Genomic DNA, 19,769 nt, shown 5'->3' on the forward strand with positions numbered 1-19,769 from the left:
GGTTACGTGTGCAAATTTAACAAATGGAGGAAAAACAGAACTTCTAAAATCAGGAAGCTCCAAATCCACACTAAAGCACATATGGACAGAAAGTAGCAAAGACTTGTCCATCAGCCGACTGCTGTCACAGACTTTTCGTGGAAAGGAAAATGATACAGACTTGGACCTGCGATACGATGCCCCAGAAACTTATTCTGAGCAAGATCTCTGGGACTGGCTGAGGAACTCCACAGACCTGCAAGAGCCTCGGCCCAGAGCAAAGAGACGGCCCATCGTCAAGACTGGGAAATTTAAGAAAATGTTTGGCTGGGGCGATTTTCATTCCAACATCAAGACTGTGAAGCTAAATCTGTTAATAACAGGGAAAATCGTTGACCATGGCAATGGGACGTTTAGTGTTTACTTCAGGCATAACTCCACTGGTCAAGGGAATGTATCTGTGAGCCTAGTGCCCCCTACAAAAATAGTGGAATTTGACTTGGCACAACAGACGGTGATTGATGCCAAAGATTCCAAGTCCTTTAACTGTCGAATTGAGTACGAAAAGGTTGACAAGGCTACCAAGAACACACTCTGCAACTATGACCCTTCAAAAACCTGTTATCAGGAGCAGACCCAGAGCCACGTGTCATGGCTCTGCTCCAAGCCCTTTAAAGTAATCTGTATTTACATTTCCTTTTATAGTACAGATTATAAACTAGTACAGAAGGTGTGTCCCGATTACAACTACCACAGTGACACACCCTACTTCCCATCAGGGTGAGGACCAACACGTGTCTGAGACTGAAGCCTGGGGAATAAAAGAGGTTGTATGACAGGGCTGTAACCTCAAGGAGGAAGGCCACATCTATTGCCTGGAATGTGTCTACCTGCTGCTGCTGATGTCAAACGGCTGCAAATCTGTTAGTGGAAAACAATCTAATGTAATTTTTGCCCAGTCAGCTCCATGTATCAATCTAGCTGTAAATCACTACGGATTTGAAATAAAACCATGCACATACACAGAGACACACACTCTTCTCAGCTCACATCTATTGAGATTCCTGTTAAAGAGAGCTTTCATTGTCTGATACCTAAGGTTTCAGGATAGCCTATCATCAAGCAAAATGGATTAACTAAACAGAGAATGGTTTCTAACACAGACTGTTATGGAAATCACTTTGAAAGTCCTTTGTGTACACACCAATCAATAATCCCCCCTCATGCATTCTACTGCTTGGAGTAGCTGTACTGGTAAATAATACTGTAGGAGTAAATACTTGTTAAAATGGGAAAAATGTGTGACTAGAGTTCAGTATTCCTTATTATATGATCACAGCAAAGCATCATGACTTTTTTCCAGCACACAATAGGCACATTTGAGGTGGTGTTAGGTGGCTCTTTTTCCATGGAGCGAGCCTGTTCCTAGTAAAGATGGGCAGACATTCTGGTTTCATGTTTCTCTGACTCTTTAAGCTCTGATTATTTAAACCTGGTGAGTTTAGGCCACCTAAGATACTTAAAAACTCTCCAACTGATGTCTAAGAAGGAAAATGTCTGGCGGAGAACATGTAAGTTATAAGTGGCTGTCTTATCTTTATTACAAAATATTGTAAGAAATTCAATATCCTAGTCATCATTTGTATGAATGGTTTGTATTGTACATAATTTAACCAGTGTTATTTGAGCTGCTTATTAATATTAACTTGTAATTGTCTCTCTGCTTGTTATTGGTTAAAAACAATCAAGGAAATGAGGAATCCATTTTATCAATGTAGCTGTAAACTCCATTAAAAGACAGAACTATGTACAAAGCATTTATTCAGCTAAAGTATTGTTGAAAGCTATACATATACAACATTACAGTCTGTCTGTATTTAGATATTTTATTTCCAGAGAAACAAAATGAACTGTACATAAAAATAAAAAATCTTAAAGTTGAGTTTCAATATGTACTGCGTAGATAGTAGTTTAAATGGTTCTGACAAGCCGATAACACTCCAAGTCTGACATGGTTTTCAATATTGTCTCTTTGTGTATGTACATATATATACATATATTTATAAATCTGTGTGTGTGCATGTTTGTGTGTGTATATGTACACCTGTGTGCGTGTGTGTGCAAATACCTATAGACATATATGTAGAACGCATAAAAATTTCTCAGGCCCTATTCCTAGCAAGCAGATCTTATTACTGAAGGGTCTTGCTAGCTTGAGTGGAATTCCCCACCAGGATAAGAAATTATAGGAGTAGGGCTTTGTTTAAAATGAATCATTATCATTTAAAAGTGGGGAAACATGGAGCCTCTCTCTGTGAGCACAGGCCTGTCTTTGCCTTAATTCTAGCCTCCTCTGAGGCACTGATCTCTCTTTATGGAATGAAGAGATCCCTTTTTATGGTACAAGGGAATTTTCTTCCTGTAAACAAAAAGCTCATAGCTTTTATATATTTACTTTTTTGTGTATAGTGACATACTTTACCCCAAGCATCCAGATAACCAGCAACTGTAGCAAGTCCACACCTAAAAGAAGGCTGCCCAAAGAAGAGCTCAGTATTTCATCTCATATCTTTCAAAATTATCATATTATCATTTGTGGCAATGCTTTCTTCCCCCTTCCACCCTCAGCCCCAGGTTCTGTGCTGTCGTGTCAAAGCTGTGAATACAGATATGGGTCAGCTTCCACACATGCACAGCACCATGAACAGCTCCTCTAAAGTCCTAATAAACACTCCAGTAATGTTTCAAGAAATTAAGAAGTTTGATACAACTTCCAGTTGTGGACCTCTCACTGAAATATGCAGAACCTAAATGAGAATGAAACAAAGCAAATGGATAACATTATTGACAAGTAAATATTTTCCCACTGATGTACAAGTAGGAGAGGAGACTTCCATATTATTATTGCTTTGGCTTCTTCAAACAGATACACTTGTGGGAATTTCTTCATTATATATGACATTTCCCAGAACAAACTTGTGACCCTGGACCCTGTGTAGATTTGGAGAAAGAAATTTTCCAAGCCATACAGCCATACAGTCCAGATTCTGATCTCATTCAGGAATATGCTGAGATACTATTTTTTTGTTTTTTCTTTGACAGGGATTGTGATTGTACTGGTAGTGTTTCCTTATTTGTGCTCTATGGAAAGTAATTGTTCTGAATATAAACCATACAGTAATTTGTGCTATGACCAAGAGTAAAATCTTGACTCTCTTAAAGTCAGTGGGAATTCTGCTATTGAGTTCAATACAGATTTCCATTTAATAGTATGTAGAATTCCAGTGTTAAATATGATTAGCAATCTTAGCGATCTGTATTACAACTGAGCATTACATGCTTTGTGTTCTAGTTTATATTTCTGAAAAATGGATGTGCAATACTATTATTGGTATGGTTTCATTATTTTATTCTTTTTTAAGCTTTCCATATATGGAAGTATATACATTCTGTTCATATGTATATATTTATCTATTTTTCAAGTAACATCAATACAAAAAGGAATTATTCATCGTGCAATGTTTTGATCCTTTTAATTGTGGTAGTTGGTACTTTATCTGCCTCTGTCACAGTCAGTCACATAATTTTTTGGTCTTAAGGCTTTGAGAACCTTGCTATTCTTCATAAGCATTCTTGAGTTTGAACTTGGAAGAGTTCTTTTGGTGATCTGGTTGTGAAACAGTGATGTAATATCAAAATACATAATGTGTTACATAGGTACTAGTTCATTGCATTTCATTCAATCTCTTTGGGATATATTTCGTGTTTGCTAACTTTGTTAATTTTTTTTTTTTGTTTTACCATTTGAAAAAAGAATTTCATGAACATGAATGTGTTAATTCAGTTAAACAATATACATATGGGTATCTGGGTCTTGCACATGAACAATGCCTTAATGGAGTGCTAGGACAGGCAAATATTGCCTCACTATAACTTACTAATTCTAGACATAATAAAGGTGTATATGTCCAAAGGTATATTTTTAGAATTAAAAAAGGTTGAGTTCTTTATTTTTAAGAAAAGAAGAGACCTTTTTGTTCACTTTTTTAAAAAAAGATACTTAAAGCATGCTTTGTGTCTAATTTTCACTACATAGAGAAGTCACAAATAGGGATATTTGAATGAAACCAATTATTCCTGTTGCAAAAGTACAGGGATCATGTGCTTGAGCAACGATCAATATATTAAACTTGCCTTGGATGGGTCAGTGATAGAACTTACGTACTGGCTTCTGTGCTTTTGAGAAAAGGAATCCAGGATATAGGAATCAGGTGGTTTTACATTGCAAAAATCACTGATCAAAGTTCTAAACAGTGATGGAAAGCTGAAAGCCTTTCACTTGTTACTTTTATCAAAGTACTTCAGCATGGGATAGAAAATATACTTTCTTCCCTCAGGAAGTCTCTCAAGATTTTATTGCTTTGTCCCTTCCCCAAGTTTGCATGGATAGCAAACAAACTAATAAATTCATCTTTACAAAGATCTTGTCTTTCAAAGTTTCCCTTACTTAAAAAGTATAATGTCAGAAACTATTCAAATTTGGGTTTTTTTTTCTGTATTCAAAATACTGTATTAATTTACAACAAACTAAGAAGTATTCAAACTCTATTTATAGAAGAGCACAATGGAAGTTTTGTAGTGTTCTGGTGCATGTTAGTCTAGAGATTTAAGTAGGTCAAGGGGTTTAGTCAGAAGGGAGTTTTACTGTGATTAAATCATTATAGCCTCATGCATCCTGAATCCTGTAGGAATATCATAAACCACTCTGAAAATGATGTGTTAACGAATTGTGGAGGAAAACAGGGATTACAAAATATCTGCTACTTTTACAGCAAAACCAACTTAAAGCTTAGGCATCTGAGCTGAAGACTTACTCTTCACCAGAAGACACTGAACTGCAGTCTTGGCATCACATGGGTCCTCTATGTCCTTCTGTGACAGAGGTGGTCAAATTGTATCTGACTGCATCGAGGAATGGAAGTGAATTTTGTCTCTAGTGATCTGCACTTAACTGTGTGTCTAACATTGCCAGAGACATCAAATGGCTGCATCAAGGATCTCTTGTGCTAGAAGCTGCATAATACAGAAGTGTATAAAACACCTATTCAGAAATAGTTTTGATGCCAAGAACTCCCAATTTTCAAAAGAGTGAAACAGTGTGCCGCATAGTTCTTGTAAATCATGTATTTATGAATTTGAGGCATATTGTAAATGAAATTAGATTTTAAAAATAAGCAGTTCTCAAAAAGTACTATTTTTAAATACTCAAATATACATCAATGAAATACAAGCATTCCTGACCCTTTGCAAAACTTCTGATTCCACTGTACTCATCTGGAATTCATGAGAAGTAAAGCAACTGATACATTTTTTGGATGTATTAAAAAATGGAATCCTTGATTATCATTTATACTAATGTCTTTTGATGAGTTACCGTGTTACCACTTTAATGTATGAGTATGAATACTATTTTCAAAAACCTTTTGACAGTGGAATCACAGACTATTGCCTAATATTTGTTTTTTTATTCTTTGGTTTTGGTTGGTTTTTTTTTTTTGTTTTTAAGAATGGGAATTATCTTACTGAAATTATGCTCAGATCTACAGATTAATTAGTTCTCTAGAGAAATTTGAGAAAGTATCTGTGGATAAGGTTAACATTTTTTGCTGTTTGTGAAAGGAGCACTGATTAAAATTAAAATGTCATTTTTAAAGATACAATAAATTGCAGAACTATAAGAATGTTGTTTCCTTGGGTAGTCCACATCTGACAATATGATTGAATACATGTAGCACAATCCCTCCAAAAGGATTGATGCATCCTATGGCTAAAAATAAAATATTTTCATTGTTTTCTATATTGCCTGCTAATTAGTTAAAGTACTATTGTTACCCAAACTAACAAGGAGATCACTTTGTTTTGTACAGTTTATTTTCTCATTGGAATATGTCTATACAATATTTTTATTCTGTTTGAAGGGCACAGCTGGTGGGTCTCTGCTTGAGTTTGGACTGATGTCCTGTGCAGGAGGTACATAATTTTAAATCCTTTATCTTAGTTTGCATTTGGGTAAAGAAACAAATGTAAGTTTTCGTACGTGCTTTAGATCAGGAGCAAAGCAGTGGTTCACTTGAACTTTAATCTGAGAGAGCTATAGCCCCACTGTGATAGATAGGGTTTGAGAAGATAGAGCATATATGGAATTTATTTCTAGTTCAAAGTGTACCTCAGCCATGTAGCAGGTAGAGGTATTGCTGTGAGGGAAGGCTTTAGTGGTCTGTGAAATGAACTGCCTCTAGTTAACAGCAAATTAGAGACCAAAGATTTTTTATAAAGTTGAAATAATTCATACACGTCAGTAAAGATATAGAAATTAGCCATTTCAAAAAGTAAATCAGATACTTCCAGTACTTTATTGAGGGGCTACCGAGTTCCTGGGAGAAGACCAGTGTACTTACAGATCTGTTCATCACAGCAAATACATAAAATCAGAGTTGGCAAAGGCATAAATAACATGAGACCTTCAGTTCCCAATCTAGGCCACAGCAAATCTAAAATGAGATGCAAAAGCCTACTTAGAAACAGGTAACCTGAGGAAAAATGAGGTCACTTATGGAGCATGAATAAAAAGTCATATTAATTCATTCTTACAGTATCTAATAGCTATAGTTGTGGTGAAATTTATGACATCATATTTATGAAGCATCTTTGAATTTCTTGTGTGGAAGTAGAGTATTTTGTTTAATCATAAACTGGGGAGGTCTTGAGAATAAAGCTGGAATTTTTTTGTAAGGAAGTTTCAACAATTGCAACATACTCCCTCCAGTGGCATACAATCTGGACTCCATTCAACTGGCTGCATTTAGAATCCAGAACTGTTATTACTGATGGTGAACAAAACAGAAATAATAGATCTTGACTGGCAGGGACCATGATGATCTTGCATTTGTGACAGTTTTAGTTGGTTGGGTTTTTTTGGGTTTTTATTTGGTTTGTTTTGTTTTGGGTTTTTTTTTTTTTTTTTGTTTAAATCTAAAGATATAGGAAAGGCATTTGCCTAGCAGTTACTCATTTTAGTCCTCCACGTGTGGAGTTCACTCATAAACTGTATGAAACAAACTGATATATAGGCATGTGATATTAAGTGCACTGGTTTTATTTTGCTACTGACCTGTAGATCATGCCCGGTTAATAATGTGGGCAGTAAGCAGCAACAAAGCTTGTGTGTCAATAAGACTTTATCAAGGAGATTCCTAAATGAACCTTCCATAACTTAAGAACAATTATGTCAACTTTTAGATGATGAGATTCAGTAAATTAACTGAAACCATTTGGAAATCAGGAGTAATAATCTCTATTGGGTATTGAACACAAATATTAGACTGTGTTGTTCTCAAGAGCTCACTGGTATTTTCCAGTACCATCCCATATTATGGGATGATAGTATCTCCTTTGCATATCAGAGGTTAATTTATTTGCCATCATTTCTTTAATCAAAACTATTACAGTGAGAAACATGTTATTAAGTAATATCTCCCTTTCCCAATGAACTATTATTTTCCTCAAACATTTCCTGTCATTGTTCTGCAAGTGTCAAGCAAGTTTCTACTTTTTTTCCTGGCAGACTATACTCTTACTGAATTTAGATCCCTGAAAGAAAGTTTTTTCTCATATTGAGGTAAAAGCATCTCTTTCATTTATTCATGAGACTCTTACAAAGTTTCTCTATTTAGATAATTTTGCTAATTGCACAGGTATTACCTGGTCTTTTCAGAACAGCTCTCATTTCCTCAGTCTCTATTACAGTTAAACACTAGAAATAAATACAGTATTTTAGATGGAATCCCAATGATAAAGGGTCTCATCGCCTTTCTCTGATGCAATTCGTCTACGTTCATAGTTACAATGGTCTCTCTCAGGTCTCAAACTGCAAAAAAATTTCTTCTATTAATTCTTATAGAAATGGCAAGCCTTAATTATACTGCTTTCCAGTGTTCTTTCTCATTTACTCTTTGAGTTTTGAAGTAGCAGTCTTCAGATAACTTAGTAGCTGCTTTCCTACAACACTATTTTCTGTAACTCTACCTCTTTAGGCCCATTATTAATACACTTCTAACCTTACAGATATAAGAATCACCTGTGAACTTCATTAGCAAATTACTTACGCCTACTGCTGTGATGTCATGAAATGAAATAATTAATTGTTCTTTTCTGATTGATTTCTGGTTTGCCTCCTTCCCTGTTTGATGTGTTTTTTCTTACTCTGCTTTTTGTTTGAAGTAAGTTTTCCTGTTTCAAATCACAGGTGAGTAGTGCTCCACACGAATGTGTTGTACACATAGGAGCAGATGAGGTATATGATTACATAGTTTACTAAACTTGAACTAATGAGATGATTGCATTAACTCATTGAGAAATACTAAGTAACAAGTGGTAGTGGTGCCTGCAATTAATCCTCAGGTAAAGATTTAAGTAATCCATAAAAAAATAAGTAAGTGCTTTATTCATAAGGCTGGGAACTGATGTAAGGGAAGTTGTTGCCTGTGTCTAAATATCACTAAAAGGCAAAGTGATTTGCTTGGTGGTAGAACAAATCAATAATAGAATTTCACACCATTGCTAGTAAATACACACATTTCCGTTTGTTCCCTGCTAGTTCTTCTATATTTCTAGGCAGCAGGCTCATATATAGTTCCCAGTCTGTAGGCTTATTCTGTTCCCTCGGCTTCCCTTTATTCTCCCCCAGCTATTATTTTTTTAAAAAAGGCTTTACATTGTGTTCCCTTTGCTACTCTTCTATGACTTAGAACATCTAATGGCTAGTTGCCAAGAGAAGGCAATTTCTTTCTATTATCATAATTTCCCCTTTCAGATTCTGTATTTGTAAATTTCCAGAACTTTTAGTTTATCCAGTTACCATACTTTCCATTTACTGTCCACCCTTTCCCTAAGAGGTACTGATTTTTCATCTCCTAGTTTTAGATCTTTTCCATATTCTGTCTTTGTGGAAGAGGAATGTGGTCAGCTCAAAGACTTCTTTTTTTATGTTAGCTGTTTTCTTATATAAGATGTGTTCAGCCCATTATAGCATGCAAGCTGTAAATTCAGTATAGAACCTGTTCGATAATGCAAATTATAGATGGGTACATAGAACACCAATTAAGTAAATGAATGCAAATGAATAATAAAATGACACATATAAATAAGCATAATTTTATATAAAATTTTAAACATCATGTTTATTCATTACTCTTTTCAATGATAAGTATGACATTATAATTTGTTTTTACATATAGAGAAGACAAGGAAGATAAGTTAAATAAGACTCTGAAAACTGGATGGTAAAAGAGCAGACATGAAAATAAAGACCCAGTAATCCGCTCTCAGACTTCAACCAATAGATGTTGCTGCCCCACAGCTAATTGCAAACAATGTATTTGAGCCAAGTACAGGCCACTAGAAGGTCTACATTTTAGCGTGACTGCTATAGTTTTAAAGAGATAAACGAAAGGGAGTTGCAAAGCTATCTAATTCTGAGACCAGAATTGTGACCAGAAGAAGGTTCAAGAATGTTTAGATCACACTTAAAGATGTTTGTCTGTACTATGATTTTATTTTTTTTAGGAGTCTTCAGTGTGCTTGATTCCATGCTTTCTTAAGGTAATCTGGCCCAAAACTCGGCCACTTTTTCACAAGCCATATGTTCTTACGCCCTTTCCCCAAGGGAATTTGCTCTTGAAGTGTCTCAGTTTCTTTCTCTTTCTCACTTCACTCTTGCTCCTGCAACTGGCATCTCTTGATGTTAGAAATGAAAGTAATAAAGCTATTTCTCCTTGCTCCCATTGTTGACCTGCTCTTGTACCCCTCAGGGTGGTATACCTCAATGCTTTCGAACTGCTAGTACTGAAAATCGCCATTGCAAACTGACTGATTATTTCCTTCCAAATCCTCTTGGACCAAAAAATTAAACAGGAGGTTATTTTATAGCATTCTTTTACATTTTTGAAGGTTGTTACCAGACTCAGCCATCAGCCATGTTTTTTCTAGACTAAGCAGTCTCAGTTCTCATAGCATGTTTGACTGCATTCCTATGACTACTCTAAAACTTGCCTACCCTTTCAAGTGTGGAACCCCAAAGAAAACAGACTATTCTGGCTGATGTCTCACCAACAGCAAGCAAACCAGAATGTGAATAATTGTCTTCTGTTTATTTCTATATACCAGTAACAGTGTTGTAGGTAATACCAATACCATAGGTATTTTTCATTATTTATCACTGACTATGTTGGTTATGCTGGCTACAACTTGCTTATACAGTGATGCTGTCTAACCTGTAATTGCCCATTTTCTCTTTGTGCATTTGATTTTTTCTACCTAAGGGAGTACTTAAACTGGTAAATTGCAGTAAGATAGGGTACAACTTTACAGCACGCTAGCTTTTCTATGCCAGCTACCCCTGTGGATACCGCACTAATGTGGCTCTGTGCAACATATGGAGCAGACGACATCACACAGAGCTATACTTACTGCTTAGCAAGAGTGTCAGCATGAAAAGTTAGTATGCAGCAGCAAGTGTACTGTAAATTAATGCTTTAGTTTGCTGTACTGACCTACCTGTGTAGACCAGCCCCAAGTGTAGTACTCTGCACTTGTCTCTATTGAATTTCCTGTTACAGATTTCAGACCATTCACCCTATTTATCGAGATGATTTTGGTATTCAGTAATGTATCTCCTCCTCTTATTCCTTTCAAAGTTACAACATCAGCTTTTCGTATTCTTTAATGATATTGTAAATCATTGCAAGATGGCACATGTGGGGTCTTAACATTGCCAGAATAACCAAGTTGGTATTTTTACAGTTACAGTTTTTAGACTAAAATCACAGAAGTTTAAAGAAATTATTAACTGGGGACTAAACAGAAGACTCACCAGATTATTCACCAGAAGAAATAACTTTAATGTGTTGATGGAATGAGTTACTTTTGTGATTTATCTGCTTTTGGGAGGAAAGAAGGTCATAAACTTTAAACCTTAAGTAGATTTTTGTGTGTAAAGTCAAACCAGAAAAGTGTTTCTCTTGGAACTAGTGACAATTAAGATAGGCCTAATTCCTTTTTATATTAATGAGTGAAATAATTCTCCAGAGCAGGATGTCTGTAGTTACTTTGGGATTTATGCTGACAGTTCCTAATGGATTAGAAGTAGCCATTGCCTCTGGCCTGTTAGCACGCATGTGTCACAAATACAATCTTTGTCTGGATCAGAGGTTCCTGTTTGGTGAAATGGCTTTTTTATAACTCTAAGAGAGGATCCGACATTTTAGCGGGCACCACATGCCTAAGAGAAGCTATGCAAGGTTGTATTACATGTTATTACTATCTTCTCATCAAAACAAGGATTTAAATCTTTATAAATTTTATTTCATTTTCATCACCAATAAATCTTGTTAATTTAGTTTTAAACTGAATTTGATCCTTCTTTATAAAATTTTAGCTAATTGCTAAATATTCCAAAAAATATTTGAAAGACAAAACTCACCTACAAATATTTCTTACACTGCTTTACTATTAGCTGTCAGCTCTCTGTTTACCTCTGGTTCCAATGTGGCTATCATGATGTGGAGTAGCTTCATGTGAAAACAAAGGTGCAGGTCTACTTGGTTACTTGCAGACAGAGACAGACTTTGCCAGTGCTCTGATCAGAATGGATATGAGGAGGAAGCCATACAGTTGCATTAACACACTCTCCTGATCCAATAAACCTCTGTGATGGTGTCGTGGTTTAACACCAGCTGGCTATGAAGCCCCACGCAGCTGCTTGCTCACTCCCCCTCGATGGGACTGGGGAGAGAATTGGAAGAGTAAAAGTGATAAAACTTGTACGTTGAGATAAAGATAGTTCCATAGGTAAAGCAAAACCCATGCACACAAGCAAAACAAAACAAGGAATTCCTGCACAGCAGGCAGGTGTTCAGCTGTCTCCAGGAGAGCAGGGCTCCATCATGCCCAACAGTTACAAATGCCATAACTCTGAACGTCCCTCACTTCCTTCTTCTTCCCCCAGTTTATACACTGAGCGTGCCGCTCTATGGTATGGAATATCCCTTTGGCCAGTTCGGGTCGGCTGTCCTGGCCCTGCTCCCTCCCAGCTTCTTGTGCACCTGCTCGCTGGCAGAGCATGGCAAACTTGGAAAGTCCTTGAACTGGAGCAAGCATTACTTAACAACAACAACTGGAAACATCAGTGTGTTATCAACATTATTCTCATACTAAATCCCAAACACATCATTGTGCTAGCTACTGAGAAAAAAATTAACCCTATCCCAGTTGAAATGACGACAGATGGATTTAAATGTGAGAATATCACTGATGTGATACAGTTGCACAGCTTTTGGGCTGAAGGGAGGTAAGTTCACAGGGGTAAGTGAAGTCAGTTCCAGCCTGGCTGTAAAGAAATATGTGAACGAATTTGTGGAGCCTGATCTGGAACAAAGGAAGTGATTTCATTTAACACTGGTTTTGTTTCTGCACATTGCTGGAAATAGAAGTTTTCTGTTTCTTCTCCTGACCTGTTGTCTCCAAACCCTCAGTCTTATCTTTTTCTCTGAAACACATCTAACGACAACTGCAGTTTAAGTTGAATCAACCCTCAGTCCTTTCTTTCCTTCAAAGAACTGAACAAAGATTTCACTTTTAAAATATACAGGGTTCATCCTCACCATTCCTATGAGAACCATTGGGTTACAACACATGCCTATAAAACAGAAGTGCATTCAGTTTTCTACTCTGTCAACATACCCATTGTAGCTGCATTTTCTAAGTCTAGTATTCCTCTTCTTTTCCCTTCTACGTGCTCTGAAAAAGCTGACCAAACTGAACACCTCCAGGGATTCAAGAACAGAAATGTCTCAAGCTTAGGCATATGTTATGTATTCAGATGTTCATTGTGGTCAGTACTTAAGCAGAGTAGGACCTTTCAAGTGTCCTGGAGTTTTATTGTTAAAAATTGTGAGAGGTGTAGATTTTACACCCTCTCCTGATAGACAACAGCTGAACAAAGGCAATTTTGGCCTTAAGACTTTTGAGTACAGGGGTCTGGTTACTCAAGATTACTGTTTGGCCAGTCATAAGCCAAGCAAGAATTTTGTGAAATTTTGGGTTCAGTGTCACAAGGACAAGCTTGATGGGTGATGGTCTTCAAGGTTCATTTGTCCTTCTGTGAACTTCCAACTTAAATAATTCTATAGTTCTATGATTCTACAGATTAATTAAACAGAAGAAAAACTATTTACATTGCAATAGAGGGCAGTGTCTCTCTCTGTTTACTTGTCCACTTATTAGTCAATACACTCAGAGTTGATTTGCAGTGTCTTTCACTATCAGAACCAAAATACCAATTATTCTCAGTTGCCTCACAAACTGACCAGCATAACTTGACCCATTTCCTGCAGAAATTCAGTCAGAAATGGGTCCTTCTGCTCTTCAATTATTTATATTTCTGTTTTCATTAGCCCTGTTAACCAACATATAGGGGACAGTGTGGAACCTCACCTTTCCAATGACTATGCTGCTGGAAAGAGACAACAACTGCCAAGCAGTTCTTTTGTATTGTACCACATCAGATTTTGCATCCAGTCTCTTCTCACTCATGCTGTTCCCTGCTGTTCAGGGAAGGAAGATAGGTCTGCCTCTTTTTCCTACCCATGGCTGTTTCTCCATGCCCTGTTTGAAGATCCTCACGCTTCCCTCTGTCCCCTTCACCACTACTCTAGACAGTTACGTAAGGGCCTTTATTGCACATATTCCACTTGAAGAAAAGCCATTCTGCTGAGAGACAACAACATTTCTTCATCTACAATTACAGGTCATTGTTTTGAAGTTTCTGAAAAGAGCTATTGAAGAACACTATTATTGCCACTCTTTTCTCCGTAAGTTTGAACTATCAAATGCCCTTAGTGTATTAAAAAATCATGTACAGACAATCTGAATCACAGAGTAGTTTGGAAGGTCTGTAGACTGAAAATCAGTTGCTGGTTATAAAAGATTTGACTGTAAACTCTGTCTGTCTGCCAATCATTTGAGGTAACCTAACTAGATATCATCTGCAAATGGGTACAGGATGTTTGAATTAAGAGCTGATATTTTCTTTTGTGTGTATTTTCAAATATGGAATGAGATATCATGCTCTAGCATTTCGCTGTTCATGTAAGTTACATTGCATCATTTTCACAGAGGTTGTAGTTACAAGGTCAAATTTATTGTCTGAGGGATTCAAGGGTTCTAAGTATTCACACTAGGTCTGGTTTTGGTCTGTATTTCCTGTTATTCTTTGCTTAAATAAAAACACTGACATGTTTCAAAGTACTCAGTTTTGGAGCAGTCTCAGATACATGTCTGACTGGTCATGTGATACCTAACTTCAAGCCTACTGAAATCTGTGACAAGATCCACATTGGAGTCACCGGATTTTCTGTCAGGATTTTGGTGAATACTACCACAACCCAAGGACATCACAGGCTCCATAAAGATGCATAGCCTAACATTACTGAATTTTTCCAATGAGATGGACCGGATAGCCAAATCAGTCTTTCCTTTCTCTGTTGTTGAGAGGCAAGATCTAGTCAGCAGATATATTACTTTGTGGCTTGTCTTTGTCTTTAAAACTAAGCACCTCTTCATTCCACTTCTAAGGAACATAAAGAATGCAATATTCATACTGCAATAGAAACAGTCCTACAAAAGGTTCTGTCTCCCTTCAGACCATTGCAAAAAGAGGAATTAAACTATTGCTTTTTGACATTTGTGATGTGATTATTTAGTTATGTTACTTTTTATTACTTACTATTTGTGTATTGGGATCTGTGACCTCAGCCATTGTGCAGCCACAAACACAGACAGTCCCTGTCCCAAAAACTAGCTAAACTGAGACAGGAACTTGAAGGTGTGTATTATGGGTAACAAAAAGGAAGTTTAGGGAGGAAAAGGAGATACAGAAAAAATACCTAGTATCCTAAAACTATTTAAGTGCTGCTGCACCCTAGGGCTAGGACAAATGTGTATCTCATAAGTATGCTCTGAACTGGTTGTATCAAATAACTGATACCTAGTAGGCTTGTAAAATGAAAGCCTCAAGGACAAGCATAGGGTATACAGTAAGCAATACTCAAGAGAAGAGCAATAGAATAATTGTGAAAAAGAAATCCAGCATGAGAGCAACATAGAAAATTAGATAACAAAACTTGCTGTCCTATCCCAGTAGCTACAGAGATTTCTGTTCTGTGCTCCATTATATAGTTGTAGACACTTGGTTTTGAGTGTCTTTTTGTTCCCATATCTATTTTCTGTACCCCTTCACCTGACAGGTCTTCCTGTCCCAAGAGGAAGACACATCTGTCACTTTTTATTTTTCTGTGTAACTTAATTACTAAATGTCCAGATCTCATCCTGACTGGAAGCTGAACTTAATTTTGTTATAGTAAGGGACACTGCAGAGCACTGCTGCCCGTGTTCCAGATTCAGCCTGATTCTCTCTACCACACTATATGGCAATCTTCTGAAATCCTTTTCTGAGGTGCTTAGTCATATCTTTGCACCTGGCTAACATGGGGCTTCTTGCCACCAAAGACTCCTAAAGGCCACCTCAGGGTTGCATATTTGTCTTGTTGAGCACAACAGCACCTCAGGAATTGTCTAAATGGTCAGAGGTTGTCACTTGTACTTTGTGGGTATGTCTCGAGCTAGCTCAACAGCGTCAGTGAGCGAAAACTGACCTTGGGAGAGAGTCACAGTTATGCTTGTTGAAAGGAAGCCATGGAAGCAAGAAGAGAAACTTTAAGATACGGAGTAGTCTTCAGAGCTTGTGGCCTTGTAGATAAAGAGAGTTGCTAAGTTGCTGTGTCTGTAATAAAAAAAAAGCTAAGAGTGGAAAATTACTGAGCATAGTTACAGGTTGACATGTCAGCCCCCTGTAAAGGTACAGAAGACTTGCTTGATTTTAATAAAGTGTCTTGGAGGTCTCTTCGAGTGTCTTCATACCTTCGATCTGCTCCTGGAGTCCGTGCATCATACGCCACAGTACTTGACCCTTCCCAGTGCTCTGAACTGGTCAGACTGGTTTATACCAAAGAAAAGATTATTACCAGGGATGCAGTCACATACAGGGCTGTCTAAATGGCTCTAGAGTCTCACCTGGCTTTGACTACTCTGGCTTGGACCTGGCATGTAACAGTCACCACCTACCCATGGGAGAGTGACCATAAATCTTAAAAAGTTGACCTTAAGGATTTATGCACTTGAAGAACAGAACTTGCAACATTATCTTCCAGAGCTCCTTCTATCAACTTCCAGCAAGGTGTCATTGCCAGGTAAGATATTAAAAGGTCTAATTGCCTTAAATTCCATGGAATTGCATTTACCTTACAGCTAGTAAAAAATACTCTACTACATGAAAGGACTTATAGATTTATTTAATTTTTTTTTTCAGATCAGATATCTGCTACCAGGCCGCTCTCTTTATTGACAGACAGAAGCTGCATGCATTGATAAGCAACTTCTGTATTGATGACCTGCTGGATAGTGTGGTTCACTGACTACTGGAGGGAGTTATACTGGGGTAATTTGGCACATATCATGTAGAAAACACAGTAAACTGTTCACTCATGGTTTTGCTAGGGTTTTGTTTTGTTTTTTTTTCTTCAGAGCAATGTAATTTTCTGAATTCATTCTACTTACACTAAACTTGCTGTCTATTATCCATTTTAGTCCTTGCGATTATCTGATTTTTTAGTACATTTTGTGGCAGAAACCATTACAAAGCCTGAAAACATTTCCATCATTTATGTATATCTGGACAACTTCAAGTGATTTTCATCTAATGCAAGCTTTCTCTTTCATAGCCCTAAAGAATATCTGATAGGCTTTTGACAACGTACTAATTTTAATGTGTGGTAGAAGAGCTGGTGTGAGTGAGCACATTGTCAGTTTTGTGAAAACATTCAGCACAGTCTACATTTGGATCTGTATTTTTGAAACACAGAGCCTAAATACTCCATTTCTGTTTAAAATCATCTTTAGAAAACATATTTCAGTTCATTTCACACTGTGTTAATTGTGTAACACACTGTAACCATTACCTTTTACCAGCCACAGTTGCTCATCTAATGGGAAATGATGACTTTAACAAGGAATTATTAGATCTGTTTGATCTGAGAATGCACATGTGGACAATGGGGGCTGCTGGCTGGAACATGCACTATTTTCTCCCCCTATGAGTACATAATTGAATTACAAGTCTGATTTTAGGAAGAAAAAACATGTCAGTAAGCCTTATGTTTTGTAGCTGGCCCTGCTGAGTGGTGAATTTTATTTAACACCACTAAATAAATATGGGACATTTAGTGTTACCACAAGGCTAGTTTAAAATATGTCAGATTTTCTAAATGGAAAGCAGGTAGGCAAAACTGTTTTTACTGTAAGTTAGAAAAATTTTGGACTATTCTTTCATTAAATATTTTAAAACTTAAAAATTTGTTACTGGAGTTCAGCATCTGAGTTTTACTACAAACAGGAGGAACATATGCAAGTATTAGAGGGTAATGTTAGACACTAATGGGAAAACTTTTTTCAACAATGTTGCTTTAATAAGATGCTTCTGGTTTTGTTTGGGGAAGCGAGAGACTTACAGTCTTGCTGTGAGACAGATGTCTCATGGGAACATAAGCCCTGAATGTTCCATATTTAACTCCTCCATTGCCACCCACTCCTTACTAGTGGAATACTCATTATTTTTGTTCTAGAAATTGAGAAAGAGAAGTGAAATGCCACTCTAAAACTACTTGGGAACTTGAAGTCCAGCTTTCATAAGTCACTGAGAGACACAGGAGCTTTGAAGTTTCTCCCATTCAGCAGCTATACCAATCTCAGCAGGCTTCTTATTCCAAGCAACCATCCAGTTCTGAGAGGGTAAATATACTTACTGGAGTGGACCTGAACTGATGTGACTACCTCTGGACCTGAGATAGTACCTCTGTGAAACAGCCCATCACAAGCTATAGCTGTAGCCCTAAGTCTCCTTGACAGTCATTTTCTAGGCCTTTCAAAATAATTCAGAGTCCCCAAACAACAGATTGGTGCTTAGATTCATCGTATTGGCACTGCTGCTGGTTTCGCAGCTATAACTACAGCCTAGCCTCCCAGGTGTCCAATTCAGTTATGTGTATAGTCTCTTGCAACTGGCGGTTTCAAAGCAACCAAAGCAGTGCTGCAACTTTCCCTACTGATTAGCTGCTTGGAGCACTAGCTCCAGCCTTGAGGCCTTGAAGATGGACTATTACAGAAGCTGGGATCACCTCGTTTGTGAATGACATATAATTCACATAAAGTGCCTAACACTTTCTATCTTGTAAACTCTACAGCAGAAGGGCCAGATTATAGTCCCTAACAGCTGGAACATCTGCATAAACAACAGCCTAGTGGCACCAGCTGTGTCTGAAAGAGGTACTGTAAATGGGAAGAGAGATTGAGAAGCCTAATTTCATGTGAAAGCCACAGTGGGACAAGTTATATGTCTCCTTGCTGTCAATTCCAGCTCCTTAGTTGTTCCACTCCCTGTTCCCACTCTTCCCATGACCTCTATGTGGTGGATCCTGTATACCTATATAGCAGCTTAGTCAAATCTGTCTAGGACCACCGGGAGTGTTGTCGATCAGCTAAAAGACCCCTAAATCCTTCTAAAAATGGGGCCCAAAGACCTGTATAAAAGATTGTGCTGCCACAGATGAACATACCCTTAGATCGCCCTGTGGATGTCTTTTGGGGTATGAGGCTGCCTGTGTCCTGCAACACATACTAGGCTTTCATGTCAATGCAGCTCGTAGAAGTGGTACTTAGCAGATGCAGACCTTGCAGCATCATGAAGTCCCAAGAGACCAAGTTACACCTGTGAGGTGGGAGGTAGCTGAACTTGGGCATTGCAGACCCACCAAAAGATGTTACTGCTGAACTGTGAGCCCAGTTACTTGTGACTCCTATTTTTTCATTCCCCTGGTTTCACAAACCAACATTTGCCAAAACTGGTCTTGAAAGCTCTTATATACTTCAGATACTTTCCAAAGGGAATGTGAGATATCCGAGTCACAGAATCAGAATCACCAAATGGTTAAGGTTGAAGGGAACTCCAGAAGTCATATTGTCCAACCCCGCTCAAGCAGGGTCACCTAGAGCAGGTTGTCCAGGACCAGGTCCAGATCCAGATGGCTTTTGAATATCTCCAAGGATGCAGATTACACAACCTCTCTGGGCAACCTGTGTCAGTGTTCCATCACCCTCACAGTAAAAGTGTTTCCTGATGTTCAGATGGAACATTCTGTGTTTCAGTTTGTGCCTTTTGCATCTCTGTCACTGGGCACCACTGAAAAGAGCCTGGCTCCATCTTCTTCACAGTCTCCATTCACTATTTATGCACTTTGACAGGATTCCTCCTGAGTCACCTTCAGGATCAATAGTCCCAGCTCTGCTCATGAGGGATGCTCCAGTCACTTAATCATCTCTGTGACCCTTCAGTGGACTGTCTTCAGCATGTTCATATGTTTCTTGTGCTGAGGAACCCAGAACTGGACCCAGTACTCCAAGTGTGGACTCACTGGTGCTGAACGGAGGGGAAAGATCACATCCCTTGACTTGCTGGCAGCACTCCTAATGAAGCCCAGGACATTAGTCTTCTTTGCTGCAAAATCAAAGGAACTTATATTCTTATGAAAATGTGACTAAACATACACAAAATGCTTTTTTTT

The 19,769-nt window shown here is 37.7% G+C and overlaps 1 protein-coding gene across 4 annotated transcripts in view; it reads left to right on the forward strand.

Annotated features, from left to right (window-relative positions):
* The window catches only part of NXPH1 (neurexophilin 1), a 165,816-nt gene extending 147,956 nt beyond the window's left edge, over positions 1 to 17,860 (forward strand). For all 4 annotated transcript variants that reach the window (XM_080386764.1, XM_080386765.1, XM_080386766.1 and 1 more), the window contains one exon: positions 2 to 17,860. In XM_080386764.1, coding sequence (XP_080242890.1) covers positions 2 to 763 — 762 coding nt within the window. In that variant the 3' untranslated portion in view covers positions 764 to 17,860. The remainder of the gene's footprint in view (position 1) is intronic.
* Positions 17,861 to 19,769: the final 1,909 nt, after the last annotated feature.

Source organism: Falco punctatus (genome assembly GCF_963210335.1).
Source record: "Falco punctatus genome assembly, chromosome: 4".
NCBI lineage: Eukaryota > Metazoa > Chordata > Aves > Falconiformes > Falconidae > Falco > Falco punctatus.